The 14918-nt window shown below is 38.5% G+C and overlaps 1 protein-coding gene across 3 annotated transcripts in view; it reads left to right on the forward strand.

The window, feature by feature from the left end:
- Window positions 1-14918, forward strand: part of TAMM41 (TAM41 mitochondrial translocator assembly and maintenance homolog) — a 31922-nt gene that overhangs the window by 5660 nt on the left and 11344 nt on the right. For 2 of the 3 annotated variants that reach the window (XM_074198548.1, XM_074198546.1), the window contains exons 3-6: window positions 1986-2078; window positions 9313-9463; window positions 12214-12359; window positions 14415-14580. In XM_074198548.1, the coding sequence (XP_074054649.1) occupies window positions 1986-2078; window positions 9313-9463; window positions 12214-12359; window positions 14415-14580 (556 nt within the window). Of the gene's footprint in view, window positions 1-1985; window positions 2079-9312; window positions 9464-12213; window positions 12360-14414; window positions 14581-14918 lie in introns of those variants that run through there. The other variant, XM_074198547.1, reaches the window with a different exon arrangement.

The following is a 14918-nucleotide window of genomic DNA, read 5'->3' on the forward strand; positions in this document are numbered from 1 at the left end:
CAAACTCCAGTCTATCATTGACTGTAATCTTAATAGAAATTTTTTTTTATTTTTCTAATATAGAATAGTGATAGCCTTGAAAAGCCAGCTGTAGAACCAAACACTGCATATTGAAACCTGTTTTTCTAGTAGTTTTCACATATATATGAAAATATGTATGAATAAAACTTTATAAAAGAAGTACATATTTTATAATTAACATATTTGTATATAACTGTAGATAGAGAACATTACTTCCCAGACCTTGGGTTTATCATCTTTAAAACAGAGATGCTTGATCTACATGCCTCCCAATTTGTTCAAAAGAATGCACTCTATATGCAGGGAATTGTAAACATGAGTTCTCTGTTATTTTTATTTTTTTATTTTTTATTTTTTTAGGTTTTTGCAAGGCAATGGGGTTAAGTGACTTGCCCACTAGGTAATTATTAAGTGTCTGAGGCTGGATTTGAACTCAGCTCTCTCCTGCCTCCAGGACCAGTACTCTATCCACTGTACCACCTAGCTGCTCGCTCTCTATTATTTTTAAATTATGATGTGGTCTCTGATCCTGGGCTTTCTGACTAAAAGGTATGTTTCCTGTGTTCTTGGGACAAAGCATTCAGGATGCCCTTGCATTTGGCCTGCTGGTCTTGTTCACTTGTGTCACTCCACAGATTAAGGAAGGGCCCTTTAGTATTCCCTGACCCTATGATTTTCAGTATCCCACTCAACTAGTTGAGAATGTAAGAATACCAGTGTATCACTTTTCTCCATTGTCAGTAACCATATGAGGAAGCTCTTGGCATACACAAGAAATCTCATTTATCCTAAGACTTCGATATTTCTACTCCATACTAGACTAGAGCCATTCTTTGTTAGTATCTTTACTGTTCCCCATTAAGGCACTCAGTCAGAGGAAGTAAAATCTTCTCTCAGTTAAGGTTCTCCTGATTTCTCCTTTCATAGATGCCCCCCCCCCCCCCCCCCCCCCCCCCCCCGCCTCTCCCCAGGCAACTAACCTTGCTTAGGTCCTCCAGGTCCACCCAGGTGGTTCAGTCCTCAGCCAACTCACTGCTCTTTCATCTCTTTTACTCACCTCTCTCCCCAAGTATTCTTTACTCAAACATATTTCTACCAGCTTGTATCCTATTCCAAGCCTTCCATTGTGTAATTTTGGTTAATACATTCCTAGAATTTCACAAACTAACACTCTTTTTTTCCACATTTATATTAGATATTTATAATAATCACTTATTTATATGATCTTTAAAGTATGGAAAGCATTTTCCCCATAGTAGCCTTCTCAGGTGGTTTCTGCCTATAACAAAAAAAAAGGGGGGGGGGAACCAACATTTGGAGAGAAGAGCTGTTTACAGCTCATTTCTATTTTGTTGATGATTTGTTTTCAAAATGTATCTGCCCAGGATGCCAGTTTTCACAGCTTATCTTTAATTTGAAAACCTTTTCAAATAATTTTACAAACCTCAATAAGCACATTCATACTTATATGCTATTACATACAATTATGGGCCAAAGGATAGACTTCCTATTCAAAAATTTGTGGACTTAGTAAACCAAAGAAGAATATTTTGGGGTATGAGGGTGTAGGAGTGCAGTAGGATGGTCAGTAAGTATTTGTGACTGAAACTGGAATTATATAAACTAAGAAGATTTACAGCCAAGACTAAATTATCACTGAATTGAGGTTGATTATAATTGTCAAATGTTTTAGCACAATAAAGAGGAAATTTTACCTCTAGTTTCAGCCCTGTACCTTAGACAAATCATTGAATCTCCTTTAAACGTCATGACTGATTTGAGGTTGCACTAGGTCACTCACAAGTTCTAAGTAAAAACCAGCCACAGTTTCCTGGGCCTGGAGACAACTAGAATTGCAGTCAGGACCTTGTCTTGCAGGGTCCTTCACTAACCAAGCTGGATTCAGCTCATGCATTTGTCTTGGAATGAGCTGATTGTGTGTGTTGCTCTTTTTTCTCTTACAGCTTATCAAATATGGAGTTATTAGTACTGAAACCCTCATTAGCGATCTGCGTGATTGGAATACCTTGTATGTTGCTGGACGCCTACAAAAGCCAGTGAGTGACTAAGTTGCTTTCTCTTACAAATGATAATGATTATAAAACTTAAAAATGAGTTCCAGGATTCTAGATGGCCACCTTGCTTTATCATAATGTTTCAAAACTCTGCTTTCTATTTATTTGTTGGGAAAGGGAGTCTCTAATCCAGCATCCAATTCATGAGACATTTATTAAGGACTACCTATAAGCCAGATGCTATTGCCATTAGAGTTTATATACCCATTTCTGCTATACCCAGATTCTTCTTCTCCCCTTCTGCTGATTCCCCCCACCCCCCACCAGAATTGATTTGCTAACCAACCAGATCACCCTCTTGGGATCATTTTGTATTTGTCTTCATAGCCTGAGTACTTAGCACCAGTAGGTTCTTGGTAACTACTTTTTGGATTAGATTGGTAATATGATATAAAAAAAAAACTACAGATGTGTTAAGGACAAGGCGAGAACATACTAGCTTGTGAAAATGGAAGGGACAGAATGTCTTCCAAGTTCATGGGGAGCCTAGCTGAAAAGTGGTTGCAATTCTCCCATGTCTGCCCTATGTGTTCTATGGAAATATCACACTGTGTCTTGCCACACTAACTTAGAATTTATGTCAATGAAATTTTCTTTTGATTCATTGACTTGTAAAGCATAGGAAGGACTGGATGAGAACAGTTATGGCTGAAAGAGAAAGGAGACCACACACTGGAGAGGAGCATCAAGATCTCCACCCACACTCTGCATAGGAAGAATAGCTATGTCAAACAGTTCCATAACTGTTGATAGAGCTGACAAAACTTGTCCTCACTGGCTGATCCTTTGGGAAAGTCCCAGTGTGTGGGAGCTAGGGAAGATTTTGAGAAATTTGCTGCAGTTCAGCTAAAGTGAGTGACCTGGGTTTTTCCTTCCTGACTCTCTTTGTATTGTGGTGCTCCCAGAGAGGCAATCATGACATCATTTGGTATCCCTCCTATTCCCCTGGGTATCTCCTATGATCCAGTCTGGTCTGTGCTTCTCTATCAGAACATAGGATCGATTCAAAAGGGGGTCTGAGTCTTGACAATATGTCCTACAGATTCAGCCTAAAACTGCATGTCTGACTACACACCTAAGCTTATTTGACCAGTAAAGACATCTTCCTGTTACAGTATTTCCTGTTATTTTATGATTGACACATATAATAAAAATATAAACCCAAACAAGTAAGAGTAGCTAGCTTGTATTAATAAAAATAAAATGCAATTATAAGTATTCCTCAGTTGTTAGAACTGAATTCAACTCTTTACAAAGTAGAAAATGATATCAAGCAATCCCAGGGAGTTCAGAAAAATAGCTATGAGTACTCCTTTGAGGTGGCCGCAAATGGGTTTTGAGCTGACTGGTGATTTCCACCCAAAAATGATTCAGTCCCTATAAGTGGAACTAAGACCTGTTGGGGTTGTGGCTGGTGATGAAAGGAACCTAAGAATAGGTTTTCTTGCAGTTTTGTCTTTGAGAAGAAGAAGAATGAATTCAGTTGTTTTGACTAAAATGATTTTGCTACCTCTAGGAGATTCTTAACTTAGTGTTTGTTGAATAGATAGCAGTCTTGGTAACTTTGGAAATGGAAAAGATAAATCAGCATGCTTGGAGACATCTGATTGAACAGAATCAAGTGATTTGGAAAAACAAGATTGGAATTGGATTTGCTTTTTATTTTTTTTTTATTTTTTTATTTTTGGGTTTTTTTTTTTTTGCAAGGCAAATAGGGTTAAGTGGCTTGCCCAAGGCCACACAGCTAGGGAATTATTAAGTGTCTGAGGCCGGATTTGAACTCAGGTACTCCTGACTCCAGGGCTGGTGCTCTATCCACTGCGCCACCTAGCCGCCCCAGATTTTATTTTTTAAAATACATTTTGCCCTTTTACTGTTTTCAGAGATGGCTTATTTTTGCTTTGGCAAGGGTTCCTTATACTAGCCTGAAATTTCTCTATGTCCAATCCTTTTTGTCAAGAAAAAATATGAGATGAACTCCCTCCCCCAGGAGGGAGTTTTGTTATGTTTTGTTTTGTTTTTAGGTTTTTGCAAGGCAAATGGAGTTAAGTGGCTTGCCCAAGGCCAAACAGCAAGGTAATTATTAAGTGTCTGAGACTGGGCAGGTGCTTTATCCACTGCACCACCTAGCCACCCCAATCAAAAATATGTAAACAAATTTAAACATTTAAACATTTAAAGGACACTTAATAATTCCCTAGCTGTGTGGCCTGGGGCAAGCCACTTAACCCCATTTGCCTTGCAAAAACCTAAAAAATAAACAAATAGATAGATAGATAGATAGATAGATAGATAGATAGATAGATAGATAAAAGACCATGTTAAGTCTTTTTGTATAGCAATTCATCACTGATGTGAAGTATCATCTAATTTGTATTTTTTTTTAAGTAGGGGGTTATGGTTTTGATTTTTAGTCAATAATGGGAAACGTTTTTTCCTCAAATAACTTTTTTTGACATATTACTTATGTTGAAGTCAGCATAATAAAAAGGGTCTTACCCCCTTCAGGTGCTAGATATTTCATAGAAGTAAAATCTTTGAACTCCAAGAAGACTTTAGAAATCAGCTATAGTCTATCATTCCAAGATTCAGAGAAGTAAAGAGATATTCCAATTTAAGACACTAGCCCAGTTAATTTCATTCAACTGTGTGTCTATTTTCCTTTTTTGACCTGATATATATGTAGCTTTTGTGATTTTCATTTTTTAGATAGAAAAGTCTCAGTAATAAGTGGTAAGACTTAGGGAGATCCAGGTCCAGCAATGGGACCTTGACTAAGTTCCTTCTCTCCCTCTACTAAATGAGAATATTGAGCATATGATCTAGGAGGTCCAGTCTAATTTTAAAATTCTCCCTTAGTATAGCTTTTGTCCTTCATAATTGGAATCTTGAGCAGTTTTGCTCATGGTCTAAATGGAAAAGTCCTGAGTAGTAAGGTTATTTGCTTTGTGGTTAAGGATTGGGACACTCATGGGGCCTTAGACTTTAGTGGTCTTGGTGGCTGCAGCATTGTTGCTCTTTGAGTTGAGCGCTTCACGTAATAAGGTTGGAGAGGAAACCACATGTGGATTTTCCCTTTTCCTGTGTTCATACGTGCACACCCTTCTCTTTTTCATTCATTTTTAAATAGCCCAAGTATAGTAATCCCACCCTCCCTCAAAGATGTTCTTTATGGCACTAGGGCTAATACTCTTACCCAGGCAGTTCAGGTCAGGACATCATTAGTGAGATACAAACAGCTATTCACAAATATGAGAACTCGGGTTTTTCCCAGGCCTCTTGGGCAGCACCTCAAGAGGTCATTGGCTTTTCACTCCGAACACCACACTGGAGTAGAACTTAGCCAAGTTCCCATTTCATCTACATTGAAAAACTAGATCAACACAATGGTAGAGTCATCTCAGTTTGGCTCCTAAAGTACAGATGCTTTATTTTTCACAATTTAACCTTTTAAAAAATTTATGATTAACCCTAATTCAAAAGAAAACTTGTAGAACAAACTGATGTATTGTTGTCATCAACCAAATTCAACCCTTTCCTCCCCCAAAAACACTCTCCCCTTTTTTTGTTTATCTAATGTTAAAAACTATCTCAGTATTATTGAATTTATGGAGGAATCAAGTGAAAGAGAAACCAAGAAAGGTAATAAGGTATAGTGGAAAATGAACAGAATTACAAAATCAGGGGTCTCAGATAGTACCATCTTACTACTCCCTAGCCTTGTGACTTAGGGCAAGCCTCCCCAGCACTCTGTGAGTACATGGGCTCCTCTGTAAGGTTTAAGTATTAGAACGGACCTCGAAGGATCTTCCAGCTCCAACTTTGTGAACCTGAACCTGATTTGGAAACATGGGGGTGGTATTCTGATTTTTCCAACTGATTCATATGTCCTTAGGCAGATTGCACTATAAATCTGTGATTTGGTTTTGCTATTAGTTAAATGGTTGCTTTTAAATCCTTGTAATTGCATAAGTATCTATTTAGATTGTCTCATTGTGGCCTGGAGGTGACAAATTTTTGCCAAGAAAACACAAGTTCTAGCAGGTCCCCCAAACTGGGAAAGCTTTGAATGTGAACCTGACAAGGAGTTTGGGTCAGAGCCTCAGTCTAGATCATGTTCAGAGAAGTTCATCATTGGAAGGTCATCCTCCAGTCAGAATTGAATTTTTTCAACACACCAACTCCTACAGACTGTTTACTAAGGTAGTGAGAGTAGTCATGATTTGAATCAGTGAAAGGAGCACCTGTGTCAAAATGAAATTCCCCCAGGTCCCCAGGTTTGAAATCATTACATGAAAGGCCCAGGGAAAGGACAAGGTAATATAACAATAACAATAATAATATAATAATTATTATAATAGCTAGTATTTCTGTTGTCTAGTATGCTTTATAAAGCACTTTCCAAAACACTATCCACTAGGAGCTAGGTGCTGTTATTATCTTCATTTCATATTCTGAGGAAACAGGCAGAGGTTACGTAACGTTCCTTGCCCCGGGTCACACAGTTGTTTGAGACAGGATTGGATCTCAGGACTTCTGAATCCAGATCTAACTCTTTATCCACAGTGCCATTTAGCAGTATAACAATAAAATATTTTTTTCTTTTCAAAAAAAAAATTTTTTTATTCTAAACTTTGTAATTGTGTTTTCTATCTTTGGGTGACAAGTTCAAATAAGAGTGAAGCCTGGCTCCATCTTCATCCTTGTTTATGTGGTCTTTACTTTTATGCCCATTTTATGTGAGATGTAATTTCTACCCTCCTTACCCGTAGTCCCTTCCTTACTGGGCTAATATATTCTCTTCCCCTGGAAGGTCTTTGGTTTTAACTTCCTCTTTGACCCTTGTTGACTTTAGGATTCTGGGTTGACACTTGTCATTCTCCCTCATTAAAGTATAAACAGTCTATCCTTTTGTAGTCTCTTTGGATTGCTCAAACATTTTTGACTAGTTTTTTGATCTCCCTTGCTTGCATTTCAAGTTTCTATTCAGCTCTGATGTTGTATCAGAAATGTTTAGAAGTATTCTGTTTTAAAGGTCCATATTCCCCTGTAGGATTATCATCACTTTTGCCAAGAAAGTTATTCTTGGTATAAGCCTCTCTTTTGCCTTTTGGAATATCTCATTCCAGGGTCAGGGCTCCTTTTTTAATGATAGCTGCCAAATCAGTGTGACCCTGATGTGGCCCCTCAGGACTTTAGCTCATTCTAACTGTTAGTAGTAGTTTTTATTTGACCTGGAAGCTTAGAATTTTGGCTATAACTTTCCTAGGAGTTTTTGTTTATGGTTTCTTTCAAGTAAGTGATTAGGGATTTCTTTCCATTTCCTCTTGCCCTCCACTTCTGAGTTTTCTTTTATGATTTTTTTTTGAACTAAGAAGAGGTTCTTTTGTGGGGGAATAGGGTTATAACTTTCAGTTAGTCCAGGTATTTCATTTTTTTTTTCTGTTTTCCATGTCAGTCTTTGGTATAAGGTTCCTTAGATTTTTTTTCTATTTCATTATTGAAAAATGAAGATCATTCTCATTAGCATTATTGTTAGGACCTTGTCTAATGATGGGCTTGGTCTCCTGTTGGCCTTGGATGGGATAGTTGGCATCCAATTCCCATCTTGGTCATTACTTCTTTACTGTAGACATGATGAGGTTTAGTTTCAAATGAAAGATTTTTTTCAGAATAATTTATTTAGCAAACATTTATGAAGTGTCCACTATATATCAGATACCATACTAATGCTGGGGAAACACAAAGTGGCTAAAGAGAGTTCTGCCCTCACAGTCTTAACAAGGGAGACAACATGTAAACAGATATGTACAAAGCAAGCCATGGACAGGAGAGCAAGGAGGGCCCTGGCATTAAGAGGGATTGAGGAAGGCTGCTTGAGCAAGGTGGGATTTTAATTTGGGATTTACAGGAATCCAGGGAGGCCATAAGACTGTTGCACTAATCCAGGTCTAAGGTGATGAGGGGTCTTCATAAAGGTGAAAAGAGAGCTTATTTGAAAGTAAAACCAATGGGCTTTGGCAATAGATTGGATATGAAGGATAAGAGATCATGAGGAATCCAGATTCATTCCTAGCTTGTGAGCCTCAGGAACTGGGACAATGATGATGTTGCTCTCTAAAATAGGGAAGTAGAAGGAGTAAAGAGTTTAGGGAGAAAGATGATAAGTTTGGTTTTGAATATGTTGAGTTTAAGATGTTGAGCGACCAGTTTGAGATAATCTGAAAGGCAGTTGTATATTGGAGACTAGAGAGCAACAAGAAGATAGGACAGGAAAGGTAGATCTGGGAATCATTAACATGGACATGATAATTAAATCCACAGGAGCTGAAGAGATCACCAAGGGAAGTAGTATAGAGGGTGAAGAGAAGGGAACCAAGGACAGAATCCTGAGGGGTACTTATGGTTAAAGAGCATGAGCTGGAGAAGGATCCAGCAAAAGAGACAAAGGAGTATCCAGAGATATAGGAGGAGAACCAGAAGAGAATCTAAAGTGAAGAGAATGCCAAAGAGGAGGAATGAGAAAAGACAACTGGGTCTGGCGCCTAAGAGATCCTTGGTCACTAGAGAGGGCAGGTTTGGCCACAAAGGGAAGAAGAGAAGTAGAATAACTTCTGAATAGAACCAGCAAGGATGGAAAGGTCAAGTACAGGATTTTGAGCATAATCATAGCTACATTTGTATAGCATTTGCAGGTTCGCCACTTTACAAATCTGACCTTGTTTGACCCTCATATTGGCCCCATGATTCCTATTTTACAGATGAGGAAACTGAGGGAGAGAGGTTACTAATTTACCCAGCTATGAAGTGGGTGTGGCAGGATTTGTGCTTGGATCTGTCTTAAATCTGAAGACTCCCTTTCTCTCTCCTCTATGGTGTTGAATTTGAACTCAGGTCTTCCTGACTCCAAGGCTGGTACTCTCTTCCCTGTACCACCTAGCTGCCCACACCACCTGTTTTTTATAAAACTATGTAATAAATTCTTCACATGATTTTCACAGCTTCCTAAGTGTCTGTGCTTTTCTCTGACCTTCCTTCTGCTCCCATATGGTTGGTGTAAAAGGACAGCCAGCGAATGGGGCAGGGTAGGAGAGGCAGAGGTCAAGGAAAGAATGAAACAAGCTTTTGGGTCCTAAAGAAAGGAGCCAAATCGAGAAGGAAAAAAGGAGAGAGTCAGACCCAAGGCTACAGCCCTTCTGCCCTTCTCCACCCTCAGGTGAGAATCTTGTCCTTGAGTGAGGATATTCTGCTCCGAGCGGCACTCGAATCAAACCTGAAAAGTGCAATCACAACAGCTTTTCTCATGCTCCCAGAAAGCTTCTCTGAAGAAGACCTCTTTGTGCAGATCGCTGGACTCTCCTACTCCGGTTAGTATTATATTTGCTGCCCAGAAGGTAAGCAAGGCCTTTCCTTGGTGGAGGTGTCAGAACGTTTGCCTCCAGCCTTTGGGATGCCTTCCTAACCCTTATCTCTGGCTGCCTTGGAGGCCTCAGTTGGCTCACCTCATCACAGCAGCAGCCTATGGCCTCAAGACCCTACTCCTCCCACATGCTCCTGCCACTATCAGATGCCTTTTCCAGCCTTTTCTCCATAATACACCTTGGTTCTTGTGGCTTTTTTTACTGTCCTTTATGAACATCCTTTATCCTTGCTTTGGAGGTCACCAGATGGCAGACTATATAAAGCAGGGGGCCTGCAGTCAGAAAGCTCTGAGTTTAAATCCAGGCTCAGTCACTAAGCAGTGTAACCTTAGACAAATTATTTAACTTTCACCTCAGTTTCCTTAACTGTTAAATGAGAATGATAATAATAGCACCTACCTTGGAGGATTTTTTTGATTATTTGTTAAATGCTTAGCACAAGATCTGCACATGGTAGGTGCTAAATAAACAAATATTGTTCTATTCCCTCCCTCCCTCCCTCTGGTTACAGTGTGGTTGGGAGATTATCAGCTTTGGAGTCAGTAGACCTGGACTTAAAGAAATATATACCAGATCATTTTAGGAGGGAGATAATGCAGGGGGAAGGGTGATGAACTACAATTTCGTGTTTTCCGTTGCTTCTGGAATCTCCCCAAATCCAGAAGTGCTGATGTTTTATGAAACTTCTATTTGTATACTTTTCTAGGCTAAAAAAAAGCTGTTTAGGACACAGTAACATTGATAAGAGTTACAGACAGAAAGCTGGATAAAATTCGATGTTCAGAAATCAGAGGTGGCCAAGACTGCCAGGGTTGCTACTGTTGTGTGGAAACCTAAGGTTCTCCGCAGGAAAGACCCTCTCCTGTTAGATTCTAGAACAGATTTAAACTGGGTGGTAGGTTCTCAGCCTTTTCTAGGCTTGAGGCATAGCAGTAAGGAAGCTTCTGGGTCTGTGATCAGAGACTTGGAGAGAAGTCAGTGCCTGGAAGAGGACCCACAAGGCCACATTTCTGAATGTAAATGATCTGAGAAGTTAGAGAATCACTTTATTCTTAACAGTGATGACAGTTTGTTTTCGAGACTCCTAGACCCACAATTCTAGATTCTTTAGAAGTCATTGAATTCAGCCTCGTCTTGCAGGCTGCCTGCCCAATGCAGGACAGGAGTTGGATATCAGAGGTCTCTTGACTCAAACCCAGCCTACATCCCCTGCCTCCTTCTGCTGCCTCCTGTCTCATGGTCCCATCTGGCACTTCAGATGCTGCAGGAATTGACCTATTTTGAATTGAGTATCTCAGCCGTTTTAAAAAAAATGTTTCTTAGTAGACTTGTCCTATTTGGCAAAGCTGAGCCTTTTGTTCGTTAAAGATCACTTATTCATTTATCACATTTAGGAATGCTCAAGGATATGATAGAAGAGTAGTTTGCCACAGGTGAAATCAGTAAATCAGTAGGGAATTCATTCCCTCCAGAGCTAGCTCAAGTGAAAGTCCTTCCCCACAGAAAGAGCTTTCAATCTTTTGCATTCTCATATAACCAGGAGAAAAAGAAAGAAAAATTGACTCAAGATCATGTTGATATTTACATCAACCATTTCTGTCCCCCACCCTTCCCACACATGGTGTCTTCTCTAGAGCAGTGGGAATGTTTTTGATTAAGATGAGGCAATACTTCAAGCTTTGATAGAAACCCTGGCTTAGTTCAGATGAGAATTAGTTTGTCATGCTAGCTTATATTTTCCTGAAGTATTTCAGTTCTGACTGATAAGAGATGCAAGATAATAATTGGAACAAAAAAGAATAAACTCAAAAAACTAGCCACTCATTAATTATCTGTCGTACAATAAAAGACATTGACTTTCCTGTCCCCACCCAAGGCTCAAGCAGCCACTAATTGGGCAGAGTCACAAGGTAAGCTAACCATGAACATCTGTGAATGTAAAAGTATGAATACTGCTATAAATATGTCTGGGGACATTCCCAAATCAAATAGATCTTGTATTTTGCGGTTTTCCTAAGATAAATAATGGAGAGTTAACAGTATAATTGAAACATAAGCATCAATTTTCTGTTTTTCTGTGATACTACCTTTGATTGCCTCTGGGTCTCTACCAGTGGAAAACTGCTTATGGTCATTGATGATCATCACTATCTGTAGGCTTCTTCATCACTATCTGTAGGCCTCTGGTTCACAGAAAATAAGTAATAAAGCCATGCTTTCTTAATGATATTTGTTGGTTGCTGAGCCACACACCTGAGTTTTTTTCACCCTGTGGCGATTTAGGGAAAAATATTCCAGCTCCTTTACATATAGAGATATTAGTTATTTTGGTTTTAAATATTGCTTTAAAAAAACAGCCTGTGTCCTGTGAAATCTGAACTCGTTTCATTTTGAAAACTATGGCTTTGTTGTGCAAACTAAAAGGGAAAGAATAAGAAAAGCATTTAGATTTCAGTATTGTTAGATTTGATTTCAGAATTTGGGTCAGGGGGCTCAATTATTCATTGCACTGATCTTTCCTTCCCCTTCTAGTCTTCATCTTCCTTGTACATTAACCATTCTTTCAGCCAGAGATGTAAATTGTTTTGGAAGGGAACTCTCAAGATGACCTGAAAATGCACTCTGAACTTTTGTGTTGTAACCTAGATTTTTTGTTTATGGGTTCTCATCAAAGTTTTTTCCTTTATTATGACTAGGTGACTTTCGGATGCTGATTGGAGAGGAGAAAGCAAAGGTGTTGAACATTGTGAAGTCCAACATACCTCGCTTTCGTGAGCTATATGGTGAACTATTATGCAAGAACCCCCAAGTGATATACAAACAAAATCAAGGCAGAGTAGAGGTAACGTGTCTCTATCCTTGTGTTCAGTATTTCAAGAGTGATATTTTATCAATCTGGGTATTCCTTCCACTTGCACAGATCGCAAACTCTCTTTGACATATTAGATGCCCTTCAAGATTTACAAGGGCCCAAAAATGTATCACCTTTATCCAGTCTGGTAATGAGTCTTTCCAGCTTCGTAAGACTTGGCAGAGCTTGAAAAGGCAAAGCAGTATGATACCCATAATACATATGAAGTTATGTAAAACATATTTTCATATTAGCCATGTTGCAAAAAAAGGCAAGAAACAAAGTGAAGAAAGTCTGCTTCAATCTACATCAGTGTTCATCCATTTTCTCTATAAGTGAATGCTATTTTTCATCATGTGACAGCATAATTCAAATGGATTATTGTTATAGATTATAATATAATCAATAAGTGTTTTTTTTTTTTAGGAAGAGAACAGACTTCAGTTAGTTAGTGAACTTCCTTGTCATTAGAGATGTTTAAGGAATTATGTCCATCTATCAGGGATGCTTTAAGAACCACTTTTCATTGCATTTGGAAGCTAACCTAGACCAGCTTTCTCAGACAGTTTTTGGATAAATGAAAGACTTCTTTGAAGGCCAAAGTAGCAGATGAATATATGCAGCAGCTCTGCCTATTTTGCTCTCCATATCAATAGTAGTCAGTGTGTCCATTCAAGCAGTAATTGGATGAATTGATCACATGCCTTGCTTTCTGTTAGGTGTGAGAATCAGGTTTTAAATATATCCATTACTGCATGGCTCCCAACTATTGGATAGTCAGTCTTTCTTAGCAATAGTGCGTGCAAATTAAGCACTATCCATTATATTCACAAATATTATTTTGGTAATGCAATTCATGGATTAGTCAAAATAACCAAATTCTTAGTAATCAAAGCTATGACAACAAAATTAGACATTATAATAATTTTTGAATATAGAATCTCAGATAATATGATGGGTAATATGAAATTAAAATGAGATATTGGGAATTGCTTTTCAGACTTTAAAGTGCCATATAAATGTTAGCTATTATCTCTAATTGGGGCTGCCACTAATGATCAAGATATGAAGTGTGTTTTACCACCAGATTTTTTTAAATGCATCCATGCTTTTAAGTTACAAAAACATTTATAAATAAAACTCTTAATTTCTTTAAAACATTGTTTTAAATGTTTTAACAATGTTTAAAACATTCCCTATACATTGTTGCTAGATGAACCATAATACATTGCCTTCTACAATGAAAAAATGGTAATAGTTAACTTTCTGTCAATTTTTTATGTTTCAAGAAGAAAAAATGTGACTAAGGTAGCCAACACTATCTATGTCAGTGAGATCAGAGAGAGGATTCCTGAGAATCCTGGACCCAAATAAAGACCTAACACTCTATGGGCCAATGTTCTGGATCCTTAATCTCTCTGCTCAGTCCCATTGAGTAAGTGTTACTGTCACTGAGGCTTGACCATCAGAGGTCAAAGCACATGTGTATGAGGGCTCCAGGCTGACCTGCACTCCAGTGTTATAGATTTCTCGTGCCAACCTCTTAAGTTTTCTTAAGTCAGAAACATATTTCACTACAACTTTTTTTGACGCTGTTACTCCAAAATTTGATTTGAGATGTTGAAGTTGTTTGGAGGAGAATGTTGGGAGAATTTACCTGTATGACTCCTCCTAATTCTCATCTTGGTTCTACCCTACCTGAAATATGATATTTAAGAAAATAATGATCAGTTCCAACTATCAGATGCTTAGTTAACAATAATGTCAGTAATCTCAGTCTTAAACCTAAAGAACAAAACAAAAACTGATGTTTGAAAGGAAAGTATCTTTTTACCTGTTGATATGAAATGAGAAACAAACTTTATTGAAGAGTCACAGAATTCTGTACATTTCTACACTCAACCTAGGAAAAGAGGGGGAGAGTCTGTTTAGTCTTATTCTGAGTGGGTGACTATGTTTAACAGAATAGCTTCTATAGCTTTAGTCGATTGTCTTCAGAACACTTCCCTTATCAACTTTTTCATTATATTATTGTTGTTAACTCAGATAGATAAAAGCCCCGAAGCCCAATTCAGTCAGCTAATGACTCTGCCAAAAACCCTGCAGCAAGAAGTAAGTTATCTTATGGATACTCCAGGGAGGAACCGAGATGTAGAAGAAATTTTATTACAAGTGGCTCATGATCCTGATTGCGGCAGTGTGGTACGACAAGGTGGGTTTTTAAATTTGTTATTGAGGAAATGTTGGCCCTGGAGAAGAAAATAGCTCATGAATCCTACTTTTACCTGATCATCTGGAAAGGAAGTATCCTTTTAATATTATCTCTAAGGAGGAATGAAAGCGCCAACAATCAGAAGTTGTTCTTCCAAATGTACATTTCTTCAAGTGTCTTGAGGCTGGTTTCAAACTATGTCCTCCTGACTCCAATGCCAGTACTCTATCCACTGCACCACCTAGCTGTGTGACCTTGGGCAAGTCAATTAACTCTGTCTCACATCCAGGGTCACACCAGTTGTCCTGATCCTTATCTGGCAACTGGACCCAGGTGGC

Source organism: Macrotis lagotis, chromosome 8, assembly GCF_037893015.1.
Source record: "Macrotis lagotis isolate mMagLag1 chromosome 8, bilby.v1.9.chrom.fasta, whole genome shotgun sequence".
In the NCBI taxonomy this organism is placed as follows: domain Eukaryota; kingdom Metazoa; phylum Chordata; class Mammalia; order Peramelemorphia; family Peramelidae; genus Macrotis; species Macrotis lagotis.